This window comes from Chrysochloris asiatica, unplaced genomic scaffold (assembly GCF_000296735.1).
Source record: "Chrysochloris asiatica unplaced genomic scaffold, ChrAsi1.0 scaffold00083, whole genome shotgun sequence".
In the NCBI taxonomy this organism is placed as follows: Eukaryota; Metazoa; Chordata; class Mammalia; order Afrosoricida; family Chrysochloridae; genus Chrysochloris; species Chrysochloris asiatica.
This window is the reverse complement of record NW_006408601.1, coordinates 7,022,265-7,042,910: the sequence shown is the minus strand read 5'-3', so window position 1 is coordinate 7,042,910 and position 20,646 is coordinate 7,022,265. Positions and strand designations below refer to the sequence as shown.

Genomic DNA, 20,646 nt, shown 5'->3' with positions numbered 1-20,646 from the left:
GGGCAAAGTGTTGAATGATGCAGAAAGCATCAAAATAAGATGGAAGAAATACACAGAGTCACTGTACCAAAAGGAAATAGTTAATGTTCAACCGTTTCAAGAGGTAGCTTATTATCTAACGCTAATGATACTGAAGGAGGAAATCCAAGGTGCATTGAGGGAATTGGCAAAGAACCAGGCACCAGGAATTGATGGAATAAAAATTGAAATCTTTCAGGAAAGTGAGGTGGCACAGGAGGCACTCACTCATCTCTGCCAAGAAATTTAGAAGACAACTATCTAGCCAACTGATTGGAAGAGATCCATATTTGTGCCCATTCCAAAGAGAGGTGACCAACGGAATGCAGAAATCATCGAACAATCTCTTTGATATCCCTTGGGAGTAAACTTTTACTAAAGGTAATACGGAAACAGCTGCAAGCATACATTGACAGAGGACTTCCAGAGGTTCAAGCCGGATTCAGAAGAGGCCATGGAACAAGGAATCTAATTGCTGATGTCAGATGGATCTTGGCTGATAGCAGAGAATATCAGAAAGATGTTTACCTGTGCTTTATTGGCTACACAAAGGCTTTCGATTGTGTGGATCATGACAAGCTGTGGACAACATTGCAAAATATGAGTATTCCGGAACAACTTAATTGTGCTCATGAGGAATCTGTACCTGGACCAAGAGGTAGTTGTTCGAACAGAACATGGGAACACTGAATGTTTTAAAAGTAAGAAAGGTGTGCGACAGGGTTGTATTCTTTCACCATACTTATTCAACCTTTGTGCTACGCAAATAATCCGAGAAGCTGGGTTCTATGAAGAAAAACGTGTCATCAGGATTGGAGGAAGACTCATTAACAACCTGCGATAGGCAGATGATACAACCTTGCTTACTGAAAGTGAAGAAGACTTAAAACATTTACTGATGAAGATCAAAGAGCACAGCCTTCGGTATGGATTACATCTCAATGTCAAGAAAACAAAAATCCTCACCACTGGACCAATAAACAATATTCTTATCAACGGAGAAACGATTGAAGTTGTCAAGGACTTCATTCTTCTTGGATCAACTATCAACACTCATGGAAGCAGAAGTCAAATCTGTTGCATTAGGCAAATCTGTTGCACAACACCTTTTTAAAGTGTTGAAAAGCAAAGATGTCAGCTTGAAGACTAAGGTACACCTGACCCAAGCCATAGTATTTTCAATAACCTCATATGCATGCAAAAGCTGGACAGTGAAGAAGGAAGACCATAGGAAAATTGATGCTTTTGAGTTACGGTGTTGGAGGACAATATTGAAAGTGCTATGGACTGCCAAAAGAACCAGTAGATCTGTTCTGGAAGAAGTGCAGCCAGAGTGCTCCTTGGAGGTCAAGATGGCCAAACTTCGTCTCTCATACTTCGGACATATTGTTAGAAGGGACCAGTCACTGGAGAAAGGTATCATGTTTGGTAAGGTGGAGGGTCAGAGAAAAAATGGAAAAAAACCCAATGAGATGGATTGGCCAAGTGGCAGCATCTACATTTCCCCCACACTCTCTCCAGGACCTTTGAATGCGATCTCATTCAGAGCAGTTGGTAGTGGTAGTCAGGCACTACCTAGTTCTCATGGTCCATTAGTCTTTCTATTTTCTTTCCTCTTCTTTTCTCCAGAAGAGAAGAGGTCAATATATGTATCTCAGATGACCGTTCCCAGTTTCTAAGACTCCAGGAATACACTTTTCTTCTTTGTTAACCTCAACACAATCCTCCCCCTGGGGTCGATTTCGTGTGAATTTAATCACATTTGTTTTCAGCTGTCTCTACTGTGGTGAGAGATCTGTGTAGTACATGCAGGATGGAATTGTCTGCAGGCGTTTCTTCCTCCTCCTCTTGCCTCCTGCCCACCCCGTCCCTCACTCATGTCCAGTGTTGGGGCCAGCTCTTCTGCAGTCTAAATCTGTTTACAGCTGGTTCCCTACATGATGGTGATCTCTTCCTCCTCCCTCAGCCATACAGGACTGCAGGGTGGTCATCTTCCTACAGTACTGACTGGGAAGAGCTCCCCTGAGGGATAGTAGCTAGTGGGGAGAAGAGAATGACATTAGAATGCAGTGAGGAGGATTCCAGTTAAAGCTCAAGATGGTAAGCTGCAAAAAATGCAGAAGTGGTCATCTGTCTTGGAATTTCTGGGCAAGTCCCAAATCCAAATAGTCTCCTCTTTGTCCTACAGGTGTTGGGGTGGGGAGGGGTAGGAAGGGCGGCACATCTAGTTGATGGTATATATTGTAGTCACTTAAATTATGTAGATGAGTTTAGAATAATAGGGGGAATATTTATACTATAAGCAAAATTAAAAACACAGTATAATATTATCTCAGTTATATAAAAACAAAAAAGCACTGCTGTGTCCCACTCCCCCTAAAAAAAACAGGCATATATAAAAGAATGGAAATAAACATATCAACTGTTAAAAATGATTTTCTTTTGAATAGCAGGACTGTGGGCCATTTTTTCCTCTCCTTTCAGTATTTTTCGTATATTTATCAAGTATTCTGTAATGAACCTCCATTAGTGTCTTCAATGGGAGAGGATAGAACTTCTAAACAAACTGTTTTTATTCTTGGCCATCCTGTCCTGAATTTTAGGTTAGAAATGCAGCCACTAGAACGGGATTCTTCTTCCTTGTTTCAACCTCTGGAAATCTTAAAAGTCAGGCAAGACCAGGTGCCAGGAAGATGTTTGGGGCATAGTTTTGCCTGGAGGCCGGGGGTGGACAATGTAGCTGCTCAGAGCCCCTTCCCACCCACAGCTGGTGATTATCCACTGCCACAGCCTCTGCCAACAGTAAGAGGGCTGAGCTGAGTGTGGTGACATTCTCCTGGTGGGGAGCAGTAACAAAAGTCTGGCTGGGATGGAGGCTGGGGCGGGGAATCTGGAGTGAGTGCCTGGGCTGATAAGGAGCCAGTGATCATTGTGCCTGGTGGAACTCCTGTCTCCAGCCACGCAGCCCCTTGGATAGCTGCTCCCCATCACAGTGGTCCTGCTCCTGGCACAGCTTGGAGAGCTCAGTGGTTCTGGATGCTTCTCTAGAGTTTCTGCAGGGTCCTAGGAAGGATCACTTGCCCTCTGAGGAGTGGTTTTTGAAGGAAGCAGCGTATCTCCAAGGTAGATGCTAGGATTCCCCTCCTAGCACCTCTCTAAACAGGAGCCTGCTCAGAGGACAGCCAGAGTGCTTTCTTCTCCACTGGGTCCTGTCTGGAGCCTTCATCTGCATCTCGTGAAGCCACCTGCTCAGGTTTCGGGAGTAGATTCTCTCCAGTCTTCAAGCAGAGAGCGTCTGTTTGCTCAGTTCACTGTGGTTTGTCCGATCTCCAACTACCTGGATCCTGTTGCCCATCAGAATAGTGGACAACTCAGCTACAGAAGGCTAGGACATCTGCTGTGAGGAAGGCTTCCTGAGGGCCTAGGAATCAGGCATTGAGCTTTCAAAGATAGAGATTGGATTTGTGTGGAGGCATCTGCTGCTACTGTTTTTGAAAGACTCTGGTACCAATGCTGGGGTTTTGTGGAGGCAGGTGAGAGGGTTCCTCTTGTGTGTCTCAAGTGCTGTTATGAGATGTTCCCAGAGTGCTGGCCCTCCTAGGGGGGAAACACCATGTTTCTGGGGTGCTGATGGGAAAGTTCTAAGGGGATCCTCCTTGGTACCCGAGGCATTCTTCAGGACTGCCCACTCTCCTGGAATGACACAGGGGTTAATAGCTCTGAGGGCTCTGTTTTGGGGCAAATGGAGTGTTCCCAGAATAGGACTCTTTGTTGAGCAGTCTATTTTGGGAGACAAGCCCCACTGGCGTTTATGTAAGCGATTCTCTGTGTGTATGTGGGGGTGTGGATGTGTGCACAAGGGATTTCTTGTTACTAATTATAAACAGCTTCTTTGGGGAGCCAGGGAAACAGAGGGGGCTATGTGGTGTTAATGGTCCTTGTTGTGGAAGCCAGTGTGGTTGTATGTGCCCATTCGACTGGACACTCACCGCAGACACTAGAGTAAGGAGTGTGGGGGCCTGCGGGCAGCAGGATGAAATGACTGTCTCGGCCCTTTTGGGGGCTGTCTGGTCTGTGAAATTATGTCCATCAGTGATCCTCTTGATTTCTTGCCGTATGTGGGCAGGCAGGAGCCAGATGGTCTTCAGAAGCTCAAATCTAGGTTTTTCTAGGGCCCAGTAACCAGTTCAAAACTGGAACACCTCTCAGACTTCTTCCCCCTTCTGAAGCTTGGCATTTACTCCCTGGACTTTCTTATGTCTCCACACAGGCCAAATCCACATATGTCGAAGCAAGAGAGAAACCAAAGACCGTCCAGCATGGTCAGTGAAACGTCCACAGCTGGGACCTCTTCCACTTTAGAGGCCAGGCCTGGACCCAAGGTGAACGAACTTCTGGCTACTCATTGTTTCCTCCCCTGCTGTTTATATATGTGACCAGAAACATATTTGGTCATCACATTAGTTAAGTGCAGGAGACACCATATGAAATATTCTCCGCAAGTGACACATCAGTCAGTTGAGGCTGACAGGGGTCATGTCACTTGTTCAAGCAAACAAGTGATGGTTGTCCAAGCCAGGACTGCCAAGTAGGTGTCTTGACACAGTCTTTATTTTCCTGACATCTGCTGGGAAGGCCACATCTTTGTTTAATGTGCATGTGTTAGAGACAGCCTGGTGGGATCTGGAGACAAAGGGACCCAAGGAATGGTGCCCTTGAGAAGGGGTCAGAGGTTTCTGTGTCCAGGGTGTGGGACCACAGACCTAGGAACAGAGAAAAGAGAGAGCCACATTGTAGAGGAGGAGAGAGTGCTGAAAAGGGAAGGCTGAAGCTAGCTAGGAGGAGCTATCTGGGGAAATTTGTGACCAAAAAGTAGATTTGCCTCCCAAACTACAAAGGAAATACTAGAGCCCAGAGCAACTGGTGAAAGTTGACTGAAGCATCCCTTTCATTTTCACCTCTGTGCCCCAGATGGAAAGCTTGCTAGGTCTTGATCCCGAATGTTAATTAGAATGTTGCCACCCTGTCTGTTCGCTCCCTGTCTTGCTGATGTTCTTCCGATCAAAGGGTACTCCTGCTTGGAGTGAGGCAGAGAGGCCACTGCCATTCTAACATAGAAGTGCTGCTTTTTCTGTGTTTCCCCAAATCTCCCCTGCTGCTTGAGTTCAAGCACTGTGTTTTTTCTAGATTATAAAGTCCAGCAATAAAGTCCACAGCTTTGGGAAGAGGGACCAGGCCATTCGGAGGAACCCCAATGTTCCAGTGGTGGTAAGGGGCTGGCTGCACAAACAGGTGAGCAGATTGAGGAGTGAGGCTGGTGGGTGGTGGGGAGGCTGCTCTTGCCCATTTCTCTCCTTACCTGACCCCAGGGGGTTGGGAACCATCACATAACTTTGTTCCTGAGTTTGTTTGAGGCAGGTAGATTCCGCTCTCTATGTTGAGCAGTTTTCTTTTCAATTTTCTGAGCGGTCTTTGCTCAGCAGCTTCAGCTTCCCCCACAAAAAATCCACTTGACCACCTTGCCCTCCATTGCTGTGGCTGCCCTGGGACCCACACAATCTTGTGCAGGTCAGCATGAATCCAGTCTGCCTGCACTTGTCTTGCTGATGGTAAGAGCCTTTGTTACCATTTAGCTGAAAATGTCCTTTCCTCTCTCCCTCTGTTGCCTCCACATACCTCTAACTCTCCAGCACCTCCGATTCCAAATCAGCCAGACTCAGCTCATTGTCTCCTCACTCCTTACCTCTCTTCCCCTCGACCTGCTCTGTCTGTATCTTGGTGAATGGTAACACTCTTCTCCCACTCAGTTTAGAAACCTCAGCACTGTTGCCAGCTCCTTCATCTCACAGCCATTCAGTCAGTGAGGCCTGTCAGCTCTGTCCCTGATGCCATTGTTCTTTTCTATCCTAACTGCCTTTGAGCTCTCTGGTCTTCTGGTGGTGACTCGCCCGGAGCTCCCAGCACCAGAGACTATGGCTTTTTCATCTCCTTCCTTCCCTACTTGCTGGTGACTCGCTTGCTCACTCGCTCACTCCCTCACTAGCTCACTCCCTCACTAGCTCACTCCCTCACTTGATCACTCACTCCCTCATTCACTCACTCACTCACTCTCTTGCTCACTCCCTCACTCACTCACTTATCAAGTACCTGCCATGTTCCAAGTGTATACACTACAGGCATAAAGAGATGAATAAAATGTAATCCATGTTCTCAAGGAACTCATAGACTAGTGGAAACAGATAAGCATGCTTCTTAAATCTCCTGTCACCCAGCCAGTCTCCCCATATCATATCATGTCATCTATAAGAAAACAGGGCTTTAAACTGCTTCAGCCCCCTCCCCCCTTGAGAATTTTTATGTCTACCCCATATAGACATTTTAGCAAGATCCCCAGGCGATTCTAAGGTTCTCTCTTGGTTCCCTCATTACCCATCTCTTTTCTGACATCTAGTCATTCAACCCTGGGACTTCCTGCATTTGCATCCCCACTGTAGTTAAGCAAAGGGTTGTTGTTGTTATTGTTGTTGTTATGTGCCTTGGAGTCGGTTCCGACTCATAGCAACCCTGTACAGGGTTTCCGAGGCTATAAATCTTTACGGGAGCAGAAAGCCTCATCTTTCTCCCATGGAGCAGCTAGTAGTTTCGAACTGCTGACCTTTAGGTTCACAGCCCAATTCGTAACCACTATACTACCGGAGTACTCCTTTGTAAATACTTATTAATTCCCTCCGCTCCCCCCAAAAAAATTTCTAGCCTCTAGACTAAGACTGGCCTTCTGTGAGCATCCACAGGGATTAGAGCAGAGTCCTGGTGTGGTGCTGTGGGGTAATGTGCTGGACTGCGTAGTCAGTTTGAATTGCAAGATCAGCAGTTCAAGTTCACCAGTCCCTCCTAGGAAACCCCATACAGGGTTGTTATGGGTTGGAACTGACTCAACGGCACAAAATGAAAGAAAAGAAAGACTAAGGATAGGACATTGTGGGTTGGGCATTGGACTGCTAACCACAGTGGTTTGAACTACCAACCACTTTGCAAGAGAAAGATGAGGTTGCCTGCTCCCGTAAAGACTCATGGTCTCAGAAACTCTGTAGGCTTGATATGTTGTTGTTGTTGTTCTTAAGTGCCTTCAAGTCGATTCCGGCCCTTAGGGACCCTGTTTAGGGTTTCCAAGGAGTAGCTGGTGAGCTTGAACTGCCCACCTTGCAGTTCAAACAGCTTTGCAGTCTGGTGCATTAACCCACAGTGCCACACCAGCATTGATATGAGTCAATATCAATTCTATGGCAGTGGGTAGATAGATAGATTTTGTAACTGTAACATAGGTCTGTGTTGAGTGCTAGGGACAAACAGCAGAGAATTTAGCTGTGCTTGGGCGAGTCCAGAAAGGCTTCCCAGAGAAAGTGACATGTGAACCAGCTATGAAAGAATTTTTCAAGCAAAGGAAAACATGCACCAATACCTTAGAGACTATCTGGTCACTTCACAGAAGATAAACCGATAAATGCTTAAATTCACCAAGTTAAAGTTGTTTTCAGCTATTTATAAGTGGAACATGAACAGGCCTCATGTTGTTTTTAGGTTTAGAAACTGTTATGTGGGGTTTGTTTTTGTTTTCGATTTAAATCTGTCAAAAATTTCTTCAGAAAGGATGACAACATATTTTTATCACAATTTCTAAAGCTAAGAGCTGCTCTGAGATTCTCCTAGCTTTGGGAGAAATCTGACTTTAAAACATTTCTTTTTTCCTACTGTGGCTATGTTTGTTTTGTTTTTCCCTTTTTGGAATGATGTAAAAATATTTTTAATAAATGTAAAGATTTCCATTTCAGATGAGTAAAGATCGATTCCTGTTATGAGGCAGTTTGGTAGCAGGAGAATGCAAATTTTTCCACATTGAATGGGAGGAAAATACCATGACTAAACCAGACCCTTACGGTAGAGAACTGAATTTAGTCAAATGAGAACTTCACCTCAGTTGACTGCTGTCTAACTTAGACACTTTCTTTGATACCATGCCAATTCAATTTTCTAGTCAGTATAAGTGAAGATAGTTTATAGCTCAGTACCTAACTTTAAATTTAGAAAAACAAAATTCAAGGAACAGCTATGTTCAATAGACTATTCATTCATTTATTTGTAAGAAAGAGTGAATCTGGTTAAGACTTGATTGTGGAATCAAGTTGTATGTGATGAAAGAGGTGGAAGTGTACCCAGATGTTGCCCTGACTAGTTTTTCATTGCTTTGCAGGACAGCTCTGGGATGAGGCTGTGGAAAAGGAGATGGTTTGTGCTTGCTGATTACTGCTTGTTTTACTATAAAGGTGAGCAGAAGCTTGGACTTGCAAGGACTCTTTGTGCTAGAGAAGGTGGTGAGATGATTTCAAAAGATGGTCTTCTCAAAGTCAGTGATTGTTACAGTGGCCTGAACTAATTGGCAATCTTTTGTCCTGTCAGAGGGTTCACGTTTCATATCATGTGGATGGTTGGTAACTTCAGTTTTACCACTTCTGTCCAACCAGGCCCCTCGGTTGGACAAAATAAGTAGAATCTGGTTTATCTGCTACATAGGGTCTCAAGGTCCAGAGTTATCCTGGCTTCTGCTCCAGTTGTGCTCAGCAATACTTTTGAGACTCTCTGGAGAGGTGGGAATTATGAGTAAATCACTGTATTTTGTAAACTATCATTTGGATTTGTCCCCTGTGATACTGAATGTGAAACTGCTAAATTAAATAGGCCATGTGAACATTTGTGGAGACCCCAGGACTTAAAATTTGGCTATTCAGTGGTGAGAAGGCTCAAAATATGAAGGGATAGTTTACTTTTAATACAAGACTAGACTGTGGTAGGTACTTTTTAAAAAAGATAGTCAAAGTGCTTAGGCAGTTCAGGGGAATGAGAGTTAATTCCATTTTTAGGAATCTGGGGGGCTTCTTCGAGGAGATGGTATCTGAATTGGGCTTTGAAGGAAGGGCAGGGCTTTTGCCTGTGTCAGGGAAAATGAGCATTATAAGCAGGGGAAAGAACTTGAACAAAGTTCTAGTAAAGGAAGGGCATTTCATAATAGCCACAGTGAGTCTCACATGGAGCATGAATTAGGTGATAAGGCTCAGGAGATGGGTAAGGACCAAAATACAACAAGGCAGTGGATGTCAGATCTCCTGGATCCAGTGGGGAATCAGCAAGTGCTTTGAGTAGGAGAGCAACAAGGCCAACTCTGTCTTTCAGAAGTTGCCTCTGGTAATGAAAGTGGTTCATAGGAAGGAGGGACTTTTCATGCATACTCTGACTTTGCTTATGAAGTTTGCTCCATCTGCAATGCCCTTACCCATCCTTTAAAACACTACATATGCATAACCCATGGATCTTTCTCCGTTCCCCCAGGAGTGTTGCCACTCCTGCCTCTGTGTCCTGGCAGCACTTGGTACATTGCTTTTGTTACGGTTGAGCAATTGAGCAGGTTGAGTTGTGTGTCTGTCTTGGGGAGAGGGCCATGTGATTCATCTCTGTAGTTCTAGTATTAGGACAAAGGTGCCAGGGAACATCTGAATGAGTGATCAGTAGAGAGACAAGGAACCCTGAACTAGGGCAGTGGGATGGACCAGCCCAGGAAAGTGCCACTGAAAGTTGTTCTGATGTGTTTTTCCATTCAAAGACAGCAGAGAAGAAGTCGTCCTCGGGAGCATCCCTCTGCCCAGCTATGTGGTCTCGCCTGTGGCCCCTGAGGATCGCATAAGTCGCAAGTATTCCTTTAAGGTACTACCCCTTCTCCTCTAGAACAGTTCTATCCTAAGAAACTTTGTGTTATCGAAAATGGTGTCTCCCTTATCTAATGTTTCTGCAACAGAAATGCCACAAGCAGATGGCTTTAACAACCAAAAATTTATTCCCTCACAGTTTAGGAGGCTAGGAGTCCAGATTCAGAGTGTCAGCTCTAGGGAGGGAAGGCTTTCTCCTGTTGGACTCTGGAAAAAGGCCCGACTTGTCGCCTTTCAGCATCTGTAGACCCAGATCTCCATGTGTCTTGGGGTGTGGTTGTTTCACAGTGCAGGGACCCCAGGTCCAAAGGAAGGACTCCACTCCTGGCTCTTCCTTTGTGGTGGTAGCAAGTCCCTCTTTCTCTGCTCACTTTTCTTTCCTTTTATATCTCAAAAGAGATGAACTCAAGATACAGCCTAATCCTGTAGATTGTACCCAACCCCAGTAGCATCGTAAAAGTGATGATTTGCAACACAGGGTAATTACGTCAGATCAAAGCTGATTACATCATATTAGATCTCATCATGGAGATGATAAGTACATCTTCACTGGTAAACCACTGAGAATCCTGGCCCAACCAAGTTGACACAAAACCTTAACTACCACAAGTGGCTTTATAAAAGCAGTTTTTGTGGGGTATGGGAAAAGGTAAGATGCCAGGACATTCCAGACGTGTATTGCCAAGTAGCTCTGGTAGCGTAGTGGTTACGAATCGGCTCTGGTAGTGTAGTGGTTACGAATCGGGCTGCGAACCTTAAGGTCAGCGGTTCGAAACTACCAGTCACTCCGCGGGAGAAAGATGAGGCTTTCTACTCCTGTAAAGATTTACACCCTCGGAAACCCTGTACAGGGTCGCTATGGGTCGGACCCGACTCGATGGCACTTAACAACAACAACAACAATTGCCAATGTTATAATTATTTAAGCAATAATAATATCACAAGTACTTTTGTTTGTATGTGAGATTTTGAATTCTCCAGCCTTGCTCAAATATTTAGATTTCTCTTTTCATAGTGGGTTTTGTGTAGGGCTGCTCACTGCTAGGTCAGCAGTTTGAACCCATGAGCTGCTCCACAGAAACCAGATGAGACTTTCTGCTTCCCTAAGGATGGAGTAGCCTCAGAAACTGTAGGAAGCAGGTCTACCCTGCCCTATAGGGATGCTATGAGTCAGAACGACTTGAAGGCAGTGGGTTTGGTTTTGGGTTTTCTGTTTTCTGCTTGTCTTGTGATTATATATCGAAACAACCTTCTTGTGCTTTCTTACCACTGTAATCAGCCATTCTAACCTTGTTCCTGCCTCTGAAGTCAAATCCTCTGTGTATCCAGAGCTGAATTCACCAAGAGTGTTGCTAACTCATTCAGGGCAAATGATGTTCTATCATAATTGAATTATCTGAGTTATGTACTGAATAAGATGTACACTGAGAGTTGGGGGCTTCATGTTGACCAGGTTGTCAGGTTTGACAACTTTGTTTTTCTTGTTGAAAGCAATTAGAATCAACTTTGGTTTATTTTTTCTGTCATTTAAGATTCCCAGAGAAATCCCTTCACCAATGAAGCCCCTTTCTACTTGGTTACTGTGCCATTTGGGATGAGTGGGTAGTCTTATGATCCCTTGGAGACCTGGGAGATTATGTGCACAGGCCTCAGGAAGGTGATAGTTGGGACCAAACTTGGTGCCACCTCTACTGATGGCCCTCCGGAGATTGCTTCACTGCTAGTACTGTGGGAATCTCCCAGGGGTGTTGAGAATAGAGTGGATTGAAGCTCCACTTTATTGACAGTTGGAATGGAAGTCCTAGAGAGCATTTGATGGTAGTTGCCGTAGGGAAGTTTCCTCTCAAACTGCCCAGGGCCTGGCGTTCATTTCAGGGGGTGGTAAGGGACTTCTATCCCTACTTTTCTGGTTGCTTTTGGCTAGTTCTATAGTAGGAGCCCTGGTGTGGCACTGTATGGATCTCAAAGTTGGTTTGAACTGCAAGCTTGATGGTTCAAACTCACCGACCACTTCTCAGAAACCCTATACAGGGTCGCTATGAGTTGAAACCAACTCAGTGGCATTTAACAACAATGTTGAGGGTCCAAGATGAATTCTATGCTGCAGGCACTAAAGCACAGATGAACAGAATCTAGTTAAAGGGCCATGGAAATGCACAGGATTAGAAACTACCTTTCTGTGCGGTGGTAGTAGGAGATTCCTGTAGCATCCTTGGTGCTGGCTATTGGTCCTCGGATTGTCTGCATCAGCATCATGGTCTGGAGTCTGTGGTGGAAAGTCGGGATCCTCTTCCTTCCGAAGGGAGCTGGGGACTCAACTGATACTTCAGTGTTGTTCATGCCCAAATGGGAGTCATTCTTTCCCCTCCCCTCCAACACCACTCCCCCCAGTGCCTGCAGAGTTGCTGTGGGTTGGAGATTCTGGGACCTTCCCTGACTTACTGCTGCATAGTGAAGTGTTAATCTTACATCTGTAAAACTGTTTATGACTTCGGAAGTACTTTTATACATGTTACCTCGTTTAATCCTAGTGGGGAGCCCGTACAGCCATATTATTAACTTCATTTTATAGATTAGGAGCCCGCAGATCAGAAAGCTTGAGAAATTTGCCCAAGGTCACAAAGCTGGAAGATGTGACAAGGATTGACTGTGAATTTTGCCCTCTTTCAGTTGCAGTACAGGAAGGAGTGGCAATGCCTTGCTCGCTCTCTTTTTTCTCTTTTTCTTTCACGTCTTTTTTTTTGGTCACCTCCTGCACACACACACACACACACTGCAAGAGGTAGGAGGTGATTTGAATTAATCCTTATTGCTACTCTTTGAATAACTCCCTCACATTTAATAGCTCAGGAGCCTCCCCTGCCATTTCTGGCTCTGAAAACATTCTAATTGGTTTCAGACTGATCTTTTACAGCCAGAAAATCTTCCTTAGAAAATTCTCCTTTCTAGGATTGAGCATAATGATGTTGTATGTGATTTTTGGGGGTGGGTGGGTAGCATTTGGGATATCCTCAAAGTAACTTATCACAGATATGTATAGATCATCTTAGCACTTCATTGGGAGGTGTGAAAAGAGATTCTAGGAAAACATTTTTTTTTTTTTAAATAGGTCTTAGATTTTAAAAAGTTTTTCTTTGTTTAGTTTTTCATAGAAAGAATTCACCAAGAGAGTTGCCTATATATTTGGTCTGGGAGACAGAAAGCATGCATCTGTTTAGGGGTCTTGGGGACCTTCAGGCTCTGAGATCAGAGGAAAGCAAGTGCTGACAGCTTTGGTGGTGCACAGCGGGTCCTCCCAAGGGATGGCTTCCTGAGTGAGGAAGAATGACTGACCTTTCCCTTCCAATGGCAGCATCAGTCTTTTAAGAGCTAGAGAGTGTGTGTGTGTGTGGGGAGGGGGGGAGGTGGGCAGTTCTACTGAGAAACATGTAGTGTTTTGTGTCCTGAGCCTTGTTCCCGCCTCTGAAGTCAAATCCTCTATGTATCCAGAGCTGAATTCTCCCACTGTTGCTGGGGCACCTTACCTGAAATTATCCAGAGTAAAGTCCATAGTAGTAGGTAGGCACAGCCTGAGAAAGTTGTTGTCTTTATCATTCTTTTCCAAGTATGCCCACAGCCTGGCAAACCCCAGGCATTGCCAGGAAACCTAGGTGCTGAATGGGCCCAGAGGCACAGCCAGGTCTGCATGATGAGCTTCACTGGTCTCTTGGTAGCTTCTAGAAGCCATCCTGGCCTGGCCTGGCCAAGCTAGCTCACCTTGGAGGCCTCCCCACAGAGCCCATACCAGATGCACAGCCTCCCTTGTCCTTCAGTCTCCTCTGACAAGCCTCACCTCCTCCTTGTTCCTGGGGACCCTAGATCTACATTAGGAAACACCCCACATAGTCAGTAATCTAAGGATCTTTAATGAAGGGGGAGCCACTCTCCCTCTCTTTAGACCAAGTGTTCGTAACCTGGGGTCTGCAACCCTGCAAAATGTCTTTATTTTAACCTCTAAGTTCAAGTAACACTTCCTTCCATTAAGAATACAGCAACACCAGGGATCAGCAGTACCTGTGTGACACTCACCAATAAAAACCAACGGCATTTTCTCACTTTACAGTTGTTGGTCCTCAGCTGTTGCAAATACCCTGGAATAGGCTCATCACCACTTTGAAATTATGGTAGTTATTGCACCTGCCTCTAGATTTGTTATTAAACAAGTACCTGTATGAAGGGGCTTCAGAAAGTTCATGGAAAAATGGAATGAAAAGTTAGTGGAATTTCTTCACGAACTTTTGGGAACCCATTGTCTACTGGAGTATGCATTTGCTTGGGGTTTATTAGAGGATTAGAAAAGAACAGGAAAAAGCTACTATTTTCCTCTCTCCCATATTGTGAGTAACCTTGAACCCTCTCAGTTTTGTCCTTCGTTACCTCTCAAATCCATCTGTCTGTCCGTTGCTGATGCCACTATTCTCTCTGCCACCCTCGTCCATTTTCTGGGTAACAGTGCTAGAGCCATGCTGTTCTTCCCCTGCTACACTGAGTACATGCAGCCCCCTGCCTGCTCTGCATCGTCCAATCCATCCTCCATAATGCTTGTACATGGCAAATCTGTTCAGGTGTTACTCCCTTTTGCCTTCAGGATACAGCCCAGTCTTGGTTTACAAGGCCCCAGATTGTCTCTCCAGCCACATTTCTAGATATTCCTGTGTCATACCTTCCCTCTGGCCACACACAATTATCTGGAGGCCCCAGGACATCTCTTACTGATGGCCTTTTGGGAACTTTTGCCAGAGCTTGAGCCACAGCCTGGACTGTCCTTTGCCCAACTCTTCCTTTTCCTCCGAGGTACTGCTCGGGAGTCATTCCTTCAAGGAGCTTTCCCTGAGCCTCCCTGGATAGGTTAGGAACCTTCCTGTGTATATTCATAGGACCTGCCTCATGGCATCATAAATGGGAAAGCTGGCTTCTGTCTGGGTGTTGTTTTTAAGTGCCTGAGTTGGTTTTGACACATAACAGTCCTTTGTAGGGTTTCTGAGGAGCAGCTAGTGAGCTTGAACCACCTACCTTGTGGTTCAAACCGACCTTGCAGTCTAGCGCATTAACCCACAGCACTACATGAGGCTAATCCAGTCCTACACACACAGCAGTCCATGTGTAGGAGTCATTTGTCATCATTTACAGTGCCTTGATACCAAACTGCTGCTACCACAGCCAAATGGCGAACTCAGATTTACTTGTATTTCATGTTTGGTCCTCTATAAATTAGTATTGCACCTGGAGGGGTGGTGGTCCTTGTACATTTCCATAAGGCTCATTTAGCCAACCTCTTTAGGTTGTCAAGGTACTGTGCCTATAAGAATATCAACTAACATCTTTTGATGTAAAGAAATGTAATTTTGTTTTCTTTACAATGTCAAGAAAACAAAAATCCTCACCATTGGACCAATAAACAACATTCTTATCAATGGAGAAAAGATTGAAGTTCTCAAGGACTTCATTCTTCTTGGATCAGCCAAAGTGATCTTCATGGAAGCAGCAGTGAAGAAATCAAACCACATATTGCATTAGGCAAATTCTGCTGCACAAGACCTTTTTAAAGTGTTAAAGAGTAGAGATGTCAGCTTGAGGACTAAGGTACGTTTGACCATGGTATTTTCCATAACCTCATATACATGCAAAAGCTGGACAGTGAATAAGGAAGACCATAGTAGAATTGATGCATTTGAGTTATGTTGTTGGGGGAGAATGTTGAAAGTACCATGGCTGCCAAAAGAACCAACAGATCTGTGTTGTAAGAAGTGCAGCCAGAGTGCTCCTTGGAGGCCAGGATGGCCAAACTTCATCTCTCTGACTTCAGACATATTGTCAGAAGGGACCAGTTGCTGGAGAGGGGTATCATGTTTGGTAAGGTGGAGGGTCAGAGAAAAAGAGAAAGACCCCCATTGAGATGAGTTTGCAAAGTGGCAGCATCAGTGGGCTCAAGCATGGCAACAATTGTGAGGTTGGCCCAGGACTGGGCAGTGTTTAGTTCTGTTGTGCATAGGGTCACTATGAGTTGGTACTGACTCAGTGGCACCTAACAACAACAACAACAAACATCTTTGAATCATAAAAATGTCAGCCTGTACTCTGAACACTGAATGTGCATTCTCAAGGTAAATAGTATTGTTACTCACAGTTCCATTGTAAAGATAAGAAAACAGAGTTTGAACAATTTCCCTGGGGTTACCTGGTAGATGGAGTCCTGGTATGGCATTGTAAAATAAGCACTGGACTGCTAACTGCAAGGTCAGTAGTTCAAACCCATCAGCCACTTCTTGGAAACCCTATACAGGGTCATTATGAGTTGGAACTGACTTGACGGCACTTAGCAACAACAACTACCTGGTAGGTAAGAGACAGAGCCCACCTTGGACTGGTAGGTAAGAGACAGAGCCCACTTTGGACTGCAGCTGACTTCAACTTCTTACCCAGTTGGTTCACTGTGTCGCTTATGTAGGCCCCTATTTTAGAGGTTGAAGTTGAGAGGTGGCGTTCTTTCTTTTTCTTAACAAGTGGGCACTGCTTTCCATCTCCAGCCCATCTCCAAGTCCTGCTGGCATTACCTGCTTGTTCTCTCCAGATTCCACCACACTTCTCCTTCTCTGTCTCCACCACCATGTGTCTATCCCTGGTGCTCCTGACTGAGCTCCCCTTACTTTTCCTCCCAACTCTAACTCTTCTCCATACCACAGCCAGAGATATTTCCAAACAGTCTGATTTCATCACTCCCTACTTTAGAACCTTCCAGTAGCTTCTCATTGCCTTTTAAATGGAGACAAACACCTGAGATGACCAGGAAGGCTCTGATGATCCAATCTTGCCAACTTGGGTAGCCTCCCTTGATGCCACTCTCCCTCAGCTTCTCTGTCACTATCATACTGGCCTCATCCTGAATCACACTGTGCTCCTTTAAGCCACCTCGAGGAAACAGCATGGCCTCTCTCTGCTGTTCCTTCTTTAAATATCTTCTTATTAAGCAGAATACTGTTTCCTCAAGCAAGTCCTTCTCCAGCCAGTCCAGGTTTCCTTTCCAATCTTCTCTCACAGCATCCTGAACGTCTTCTTACGAATACTTATTACAATCGTTGTTATATTTTCATGGTCTTTCTCTTCTACTTGACCATAGACTCTTTAAAAAAAAAAAAAAAAATTATTGTGAATTATTTGGTAGTTTACATGGGAGAACATTAGCTTTACATTCATCCTATCGTATATCGTTTCATTGCAGTGGTTACTATTCCCTCCATGCATCATCAACCAACCAAATGGTACACCCTACAAGCCTGCCCCGTGGTCATCAGCACACAGCTCCTCTCCCTCTCTGGGTCTAGAGTTCCCAGCTGCTCCTTCTCTCCACATCATTGTCTCTGCCTCCATCTGTGGCATCACTGTTTCTCTGGGTAGGGTCCCACACTCCGCTCTTCTCCCTTGATGGTCCCAGGAGCCTCTGCTCCTGGCCTGTAAAGTCAACCACTCCCCTCCTTTTGCTACAAAACATCTACCTTTACATTTCCAACCCTCACAGTCAGTCCTGATAGTAATTATTCACTGTTGTACCACATGAGTGCTAGCCACATCTCCTTTCATCAGTCCTGCCTAGACAAATTTGGATACTACTCAGTGGAGATTCTCCCTTCCTCTGCACCCTCTGGATCTAGGCTCCCTCTTGAAAGCTTGAAAGCCAGTCACTTCTTGCCTTTGTAGCGCCCCCTCCCCCCATTTTGGGTAGCCAATGTCCAAGTTGCCCATCCTTGTCTACCCTGTATATTGAGGGGGTGGGGATGATCCTCACTGTAAAGATTTGTTCCCTCTTTTGAACTACTGCCTCCATAAGTGTAGTTATGCCTCCATAAATCTCATCAAATTGTATCAGATTATTACTCTTGTTTTTCCTCTTCTTTCTTCTTCTAGTTGAGCTGACCATAGACTCTTTTGATCCTATTTAAGGCTATCTCCTCAACCTCTAGCATACTGCCTTTCACATAGCAAATTGTCAATAAATGATAAGATATTGATGTTAAAGAATGAGTCAGCCAGTCAGTTGATGGACTCTGGCCTTCTGAGCATGCTTATATTGAGTTTCTGTGTTCTAAATGCTGATGTTGGGGGTGTTGAGTTGTGAAGAGTCTGGGCTCTTTAAACAAGTTCTATATCAAGCATGAGTTCTAAGAGACAGTCACATCTTAGAGGCATTGTGTTTCTGGAGTAAGTATAAGTTGCTCCCTACCTTATTTCTTTTATGCATAGCCTGGTTTCTTTTCCATCTAGTGGAGTTGTGTTCACTGGAAAAGGAAGAAAGAAGGAAAGGCACCTCTTTGAGATGAGATTAGACCAGAAGTAAGAAGACCTAGTCTGGCATCTTTCTCAGGCTCAGGGTACTTTGGACTTGTTACTTGGCCAAATGAAGAAGGAACACCCCCTTTCTTTTTTCCTTTCTTTGATAACCATTATTCTACTTTCTGGGAACATGATAACTTGGTGGGCTGCAGACAACAAGCTTAGTGGTTGCTTATGGGAAAAAGATAAGGCTTTCTACTCCTGCAATGAGTTGTTGTTCAACCCTGTATAGGGTATCCAAGGAGCAGCTGGTGAGCTTGAACTGCCAACCTTGTGGTCCAAATCTACCTCGAGATCCAGTGCTTTATCCCATAGCACCACACCAGTACAGCCTTGGAAACCCTATACAGGATCGCTATGAGGTGGAACTGACTCAATGGCACTTAACAATAACAATCTACTTACTGTTCTTATACATTTGCCTATTCTAGCTATTTCATATAAGTGGGATACAATAGTCATCCCTTTGGGAATGACTGATTTTATTTAGTATAATGCTTTTCAGGTTCATCTGTGTTGCAGCATGTATCCATCTCCAGCCCATCACCAAGTCCTGCTGACATTACCTGTTTGTCCTTTCCAGATTCTGCCCACACTTTTCCTTCTCTGTCTTCACCACCGTGTATCTGTCCCCGGTGATCCTGACTGATCTCCCCTTACTTTTCCTTCCAACTCTAACTCTTCTCCATACCACATTCATTTATGTACTTTCATTGGATTTATGTCTGAGTAATCCTCCTGGTGTGGTGCTGTGGGTTAATGCGGCAGACTGCAAAGCCATTTGAGCTGCAAAGTCGGTGGTTCAAACTCACCAGATGCTCTTCAGAAACCCAATACAGGGTCGCTATGGGTCAGAACCACCAACAATACCACCACCACCACCAATCCTCCATTGTATGAGTATATACTACATTTTGTCCACTCATCTGCTGATGGTCATTTTGGTTGTTTCTACATGTTGGTCATTTATCTAGGAATGAGTGGAATCACTAGGTCATATGATAATTCTGTGGTCAATTTCTTGACGAACTTCCACACTGTTTTCCACAGTAACTGCACCAGTAATGTAGGAAAAATCCTCCTACCCCTTCTTTTATTCACAGTTAGCATATCTAATATGCCCAAGCACAAGAATAATGTAATTGAGAACCTGCTTTTCATAGTCAAGAGCAACTGGGCACAGCACATGCTGGCAGTTGTATTAGTGAATAAAATTGTGTTTGCTATCGTGTGTAACTCCTTTGTAATGATGGATGTAACCGCCAAGGCTCATTTGCAGACAGATAAGCAAACACGTGTCTGCATGTTTAAAGTGTTTTCCAGAGTGTATATAGCAGGGACCTACTCTCTATCATACCCTTGAGGGCTCTCTGTGCTTGTGGATGGTCTTTTATCTGGTTGTGTGTGTGTGTGTGTGTGTGTGTGTGTGTATGTGATAAGTATCTGTCCCAGAATCCTCTATGACTGAATGGAAAGACTAGGAGGAGATAACAAAGATTTTATGGGATTATTGCCCTGGACAACTTTTCCAAGAACTTTTGCTGATTCTGGGAAGACATGTATAAGTCCCTTCTCATTCTATTCTTATTGCCACGTCTCCACCTTGCTAAAATAGGAGGGATCTTTCCTGAGACAGTGGATGACACCTTATACAACAAGGAAGGAAATCAGGTTTGCTTCAGCCTCTCCATGTACCCTTGACTGCATGCTGCATTTGCCTGGATTCCCTTGGCACTGACTAGATGGACTCAGATATGCAGATGTCAAAAGCAGGCCAATAATTAATATGCATTTGGATCTGCGTGAGTAGGAGTGTGGAGAAGAAGAGCAAATGCTGACAGTTCATCTGAGAGGTTTTGTCCATGACCAGTAGTGATTCTAGAAGGATTTCATTTTCCAGCCTTAAATTGTTTTTCTCATTTTGTTTTCTCTGAATGATCCTGGTGTGGGGTCTTCCTCTGGATTCAGATTATGGGACCAGTCATCTATATTTTGTTGTTTGTTATTGAATACCATAGTGACCCTGGATAGGGTTTCCTAGGAGCAGCTGGTGAGCTTGAGCTGCCAACCTTACAGTTCAAACCGACTTTGCAGTCCCATGTATGAACCCACCACACCACACCAGGACTCCAGTGATATATGTATGTTGTTGTTATGTGCCGTGGAGTCAGTTCTGACTCATAGCAACCCTGTACAGGATTTCCGAGGCTGTAGATCTTTACAAGAGCAGAACGCCTCATCTTTCTCCCGCAGAATAGCTGGTAGTTTCGAACTGCTGATCTTGCGGTTCACAGCCCGATTGGTAACCACTATGCTACCAGAGCTCCTATATATATGTATAGTAACACTAATTTCTGGATAGGATCTGGGAGCATTATACAGAAAGCCCTGGACTCAGAGTCAGACAAATCTGGATATGAATTCTGGCTCCAAGTCTTCATTCATGTAACAAGTATTTATAGAGCCCCTCTGTTCAGCCACTGTTTCAGAGGTAGAGTAGTGAACA

The 20,646-nt window shown here is 44.6% G+C and overlaps 1 protein-coding gene across 1 annotated transcript in view; it reads left to right on the top strand.

Annotated features, from left to right (window-relative positions):
- PLEKHA7 (pleckstrin homology domain containing, family A member 7) overlaps positions 1-20,646 on the top strand; it is a 288,250-nt gene that overhangs the window by 204,749 nt on the left and 62,855 nt on the right. The window contains exons 5-8 of the mRNA XM_006865828.1: positions 4,289-4,400; positions 5,206-5,310; positions 8,267-8,339; positions 9,671-9,771. Of these exons, the coding sequence (XP_006865890.1) occupies positions 4,289-4,400; positions 5,206-5,310; positions 8,267-8,339; positions 9,671-9,771 (391 nt within the window). The remainder of the gene's footprint in view (positions 1-4,288; positions 4,401-5,205; positions 5,311-8,266; positions 8,340-9,670; positions 9,772-20,646) is intronic.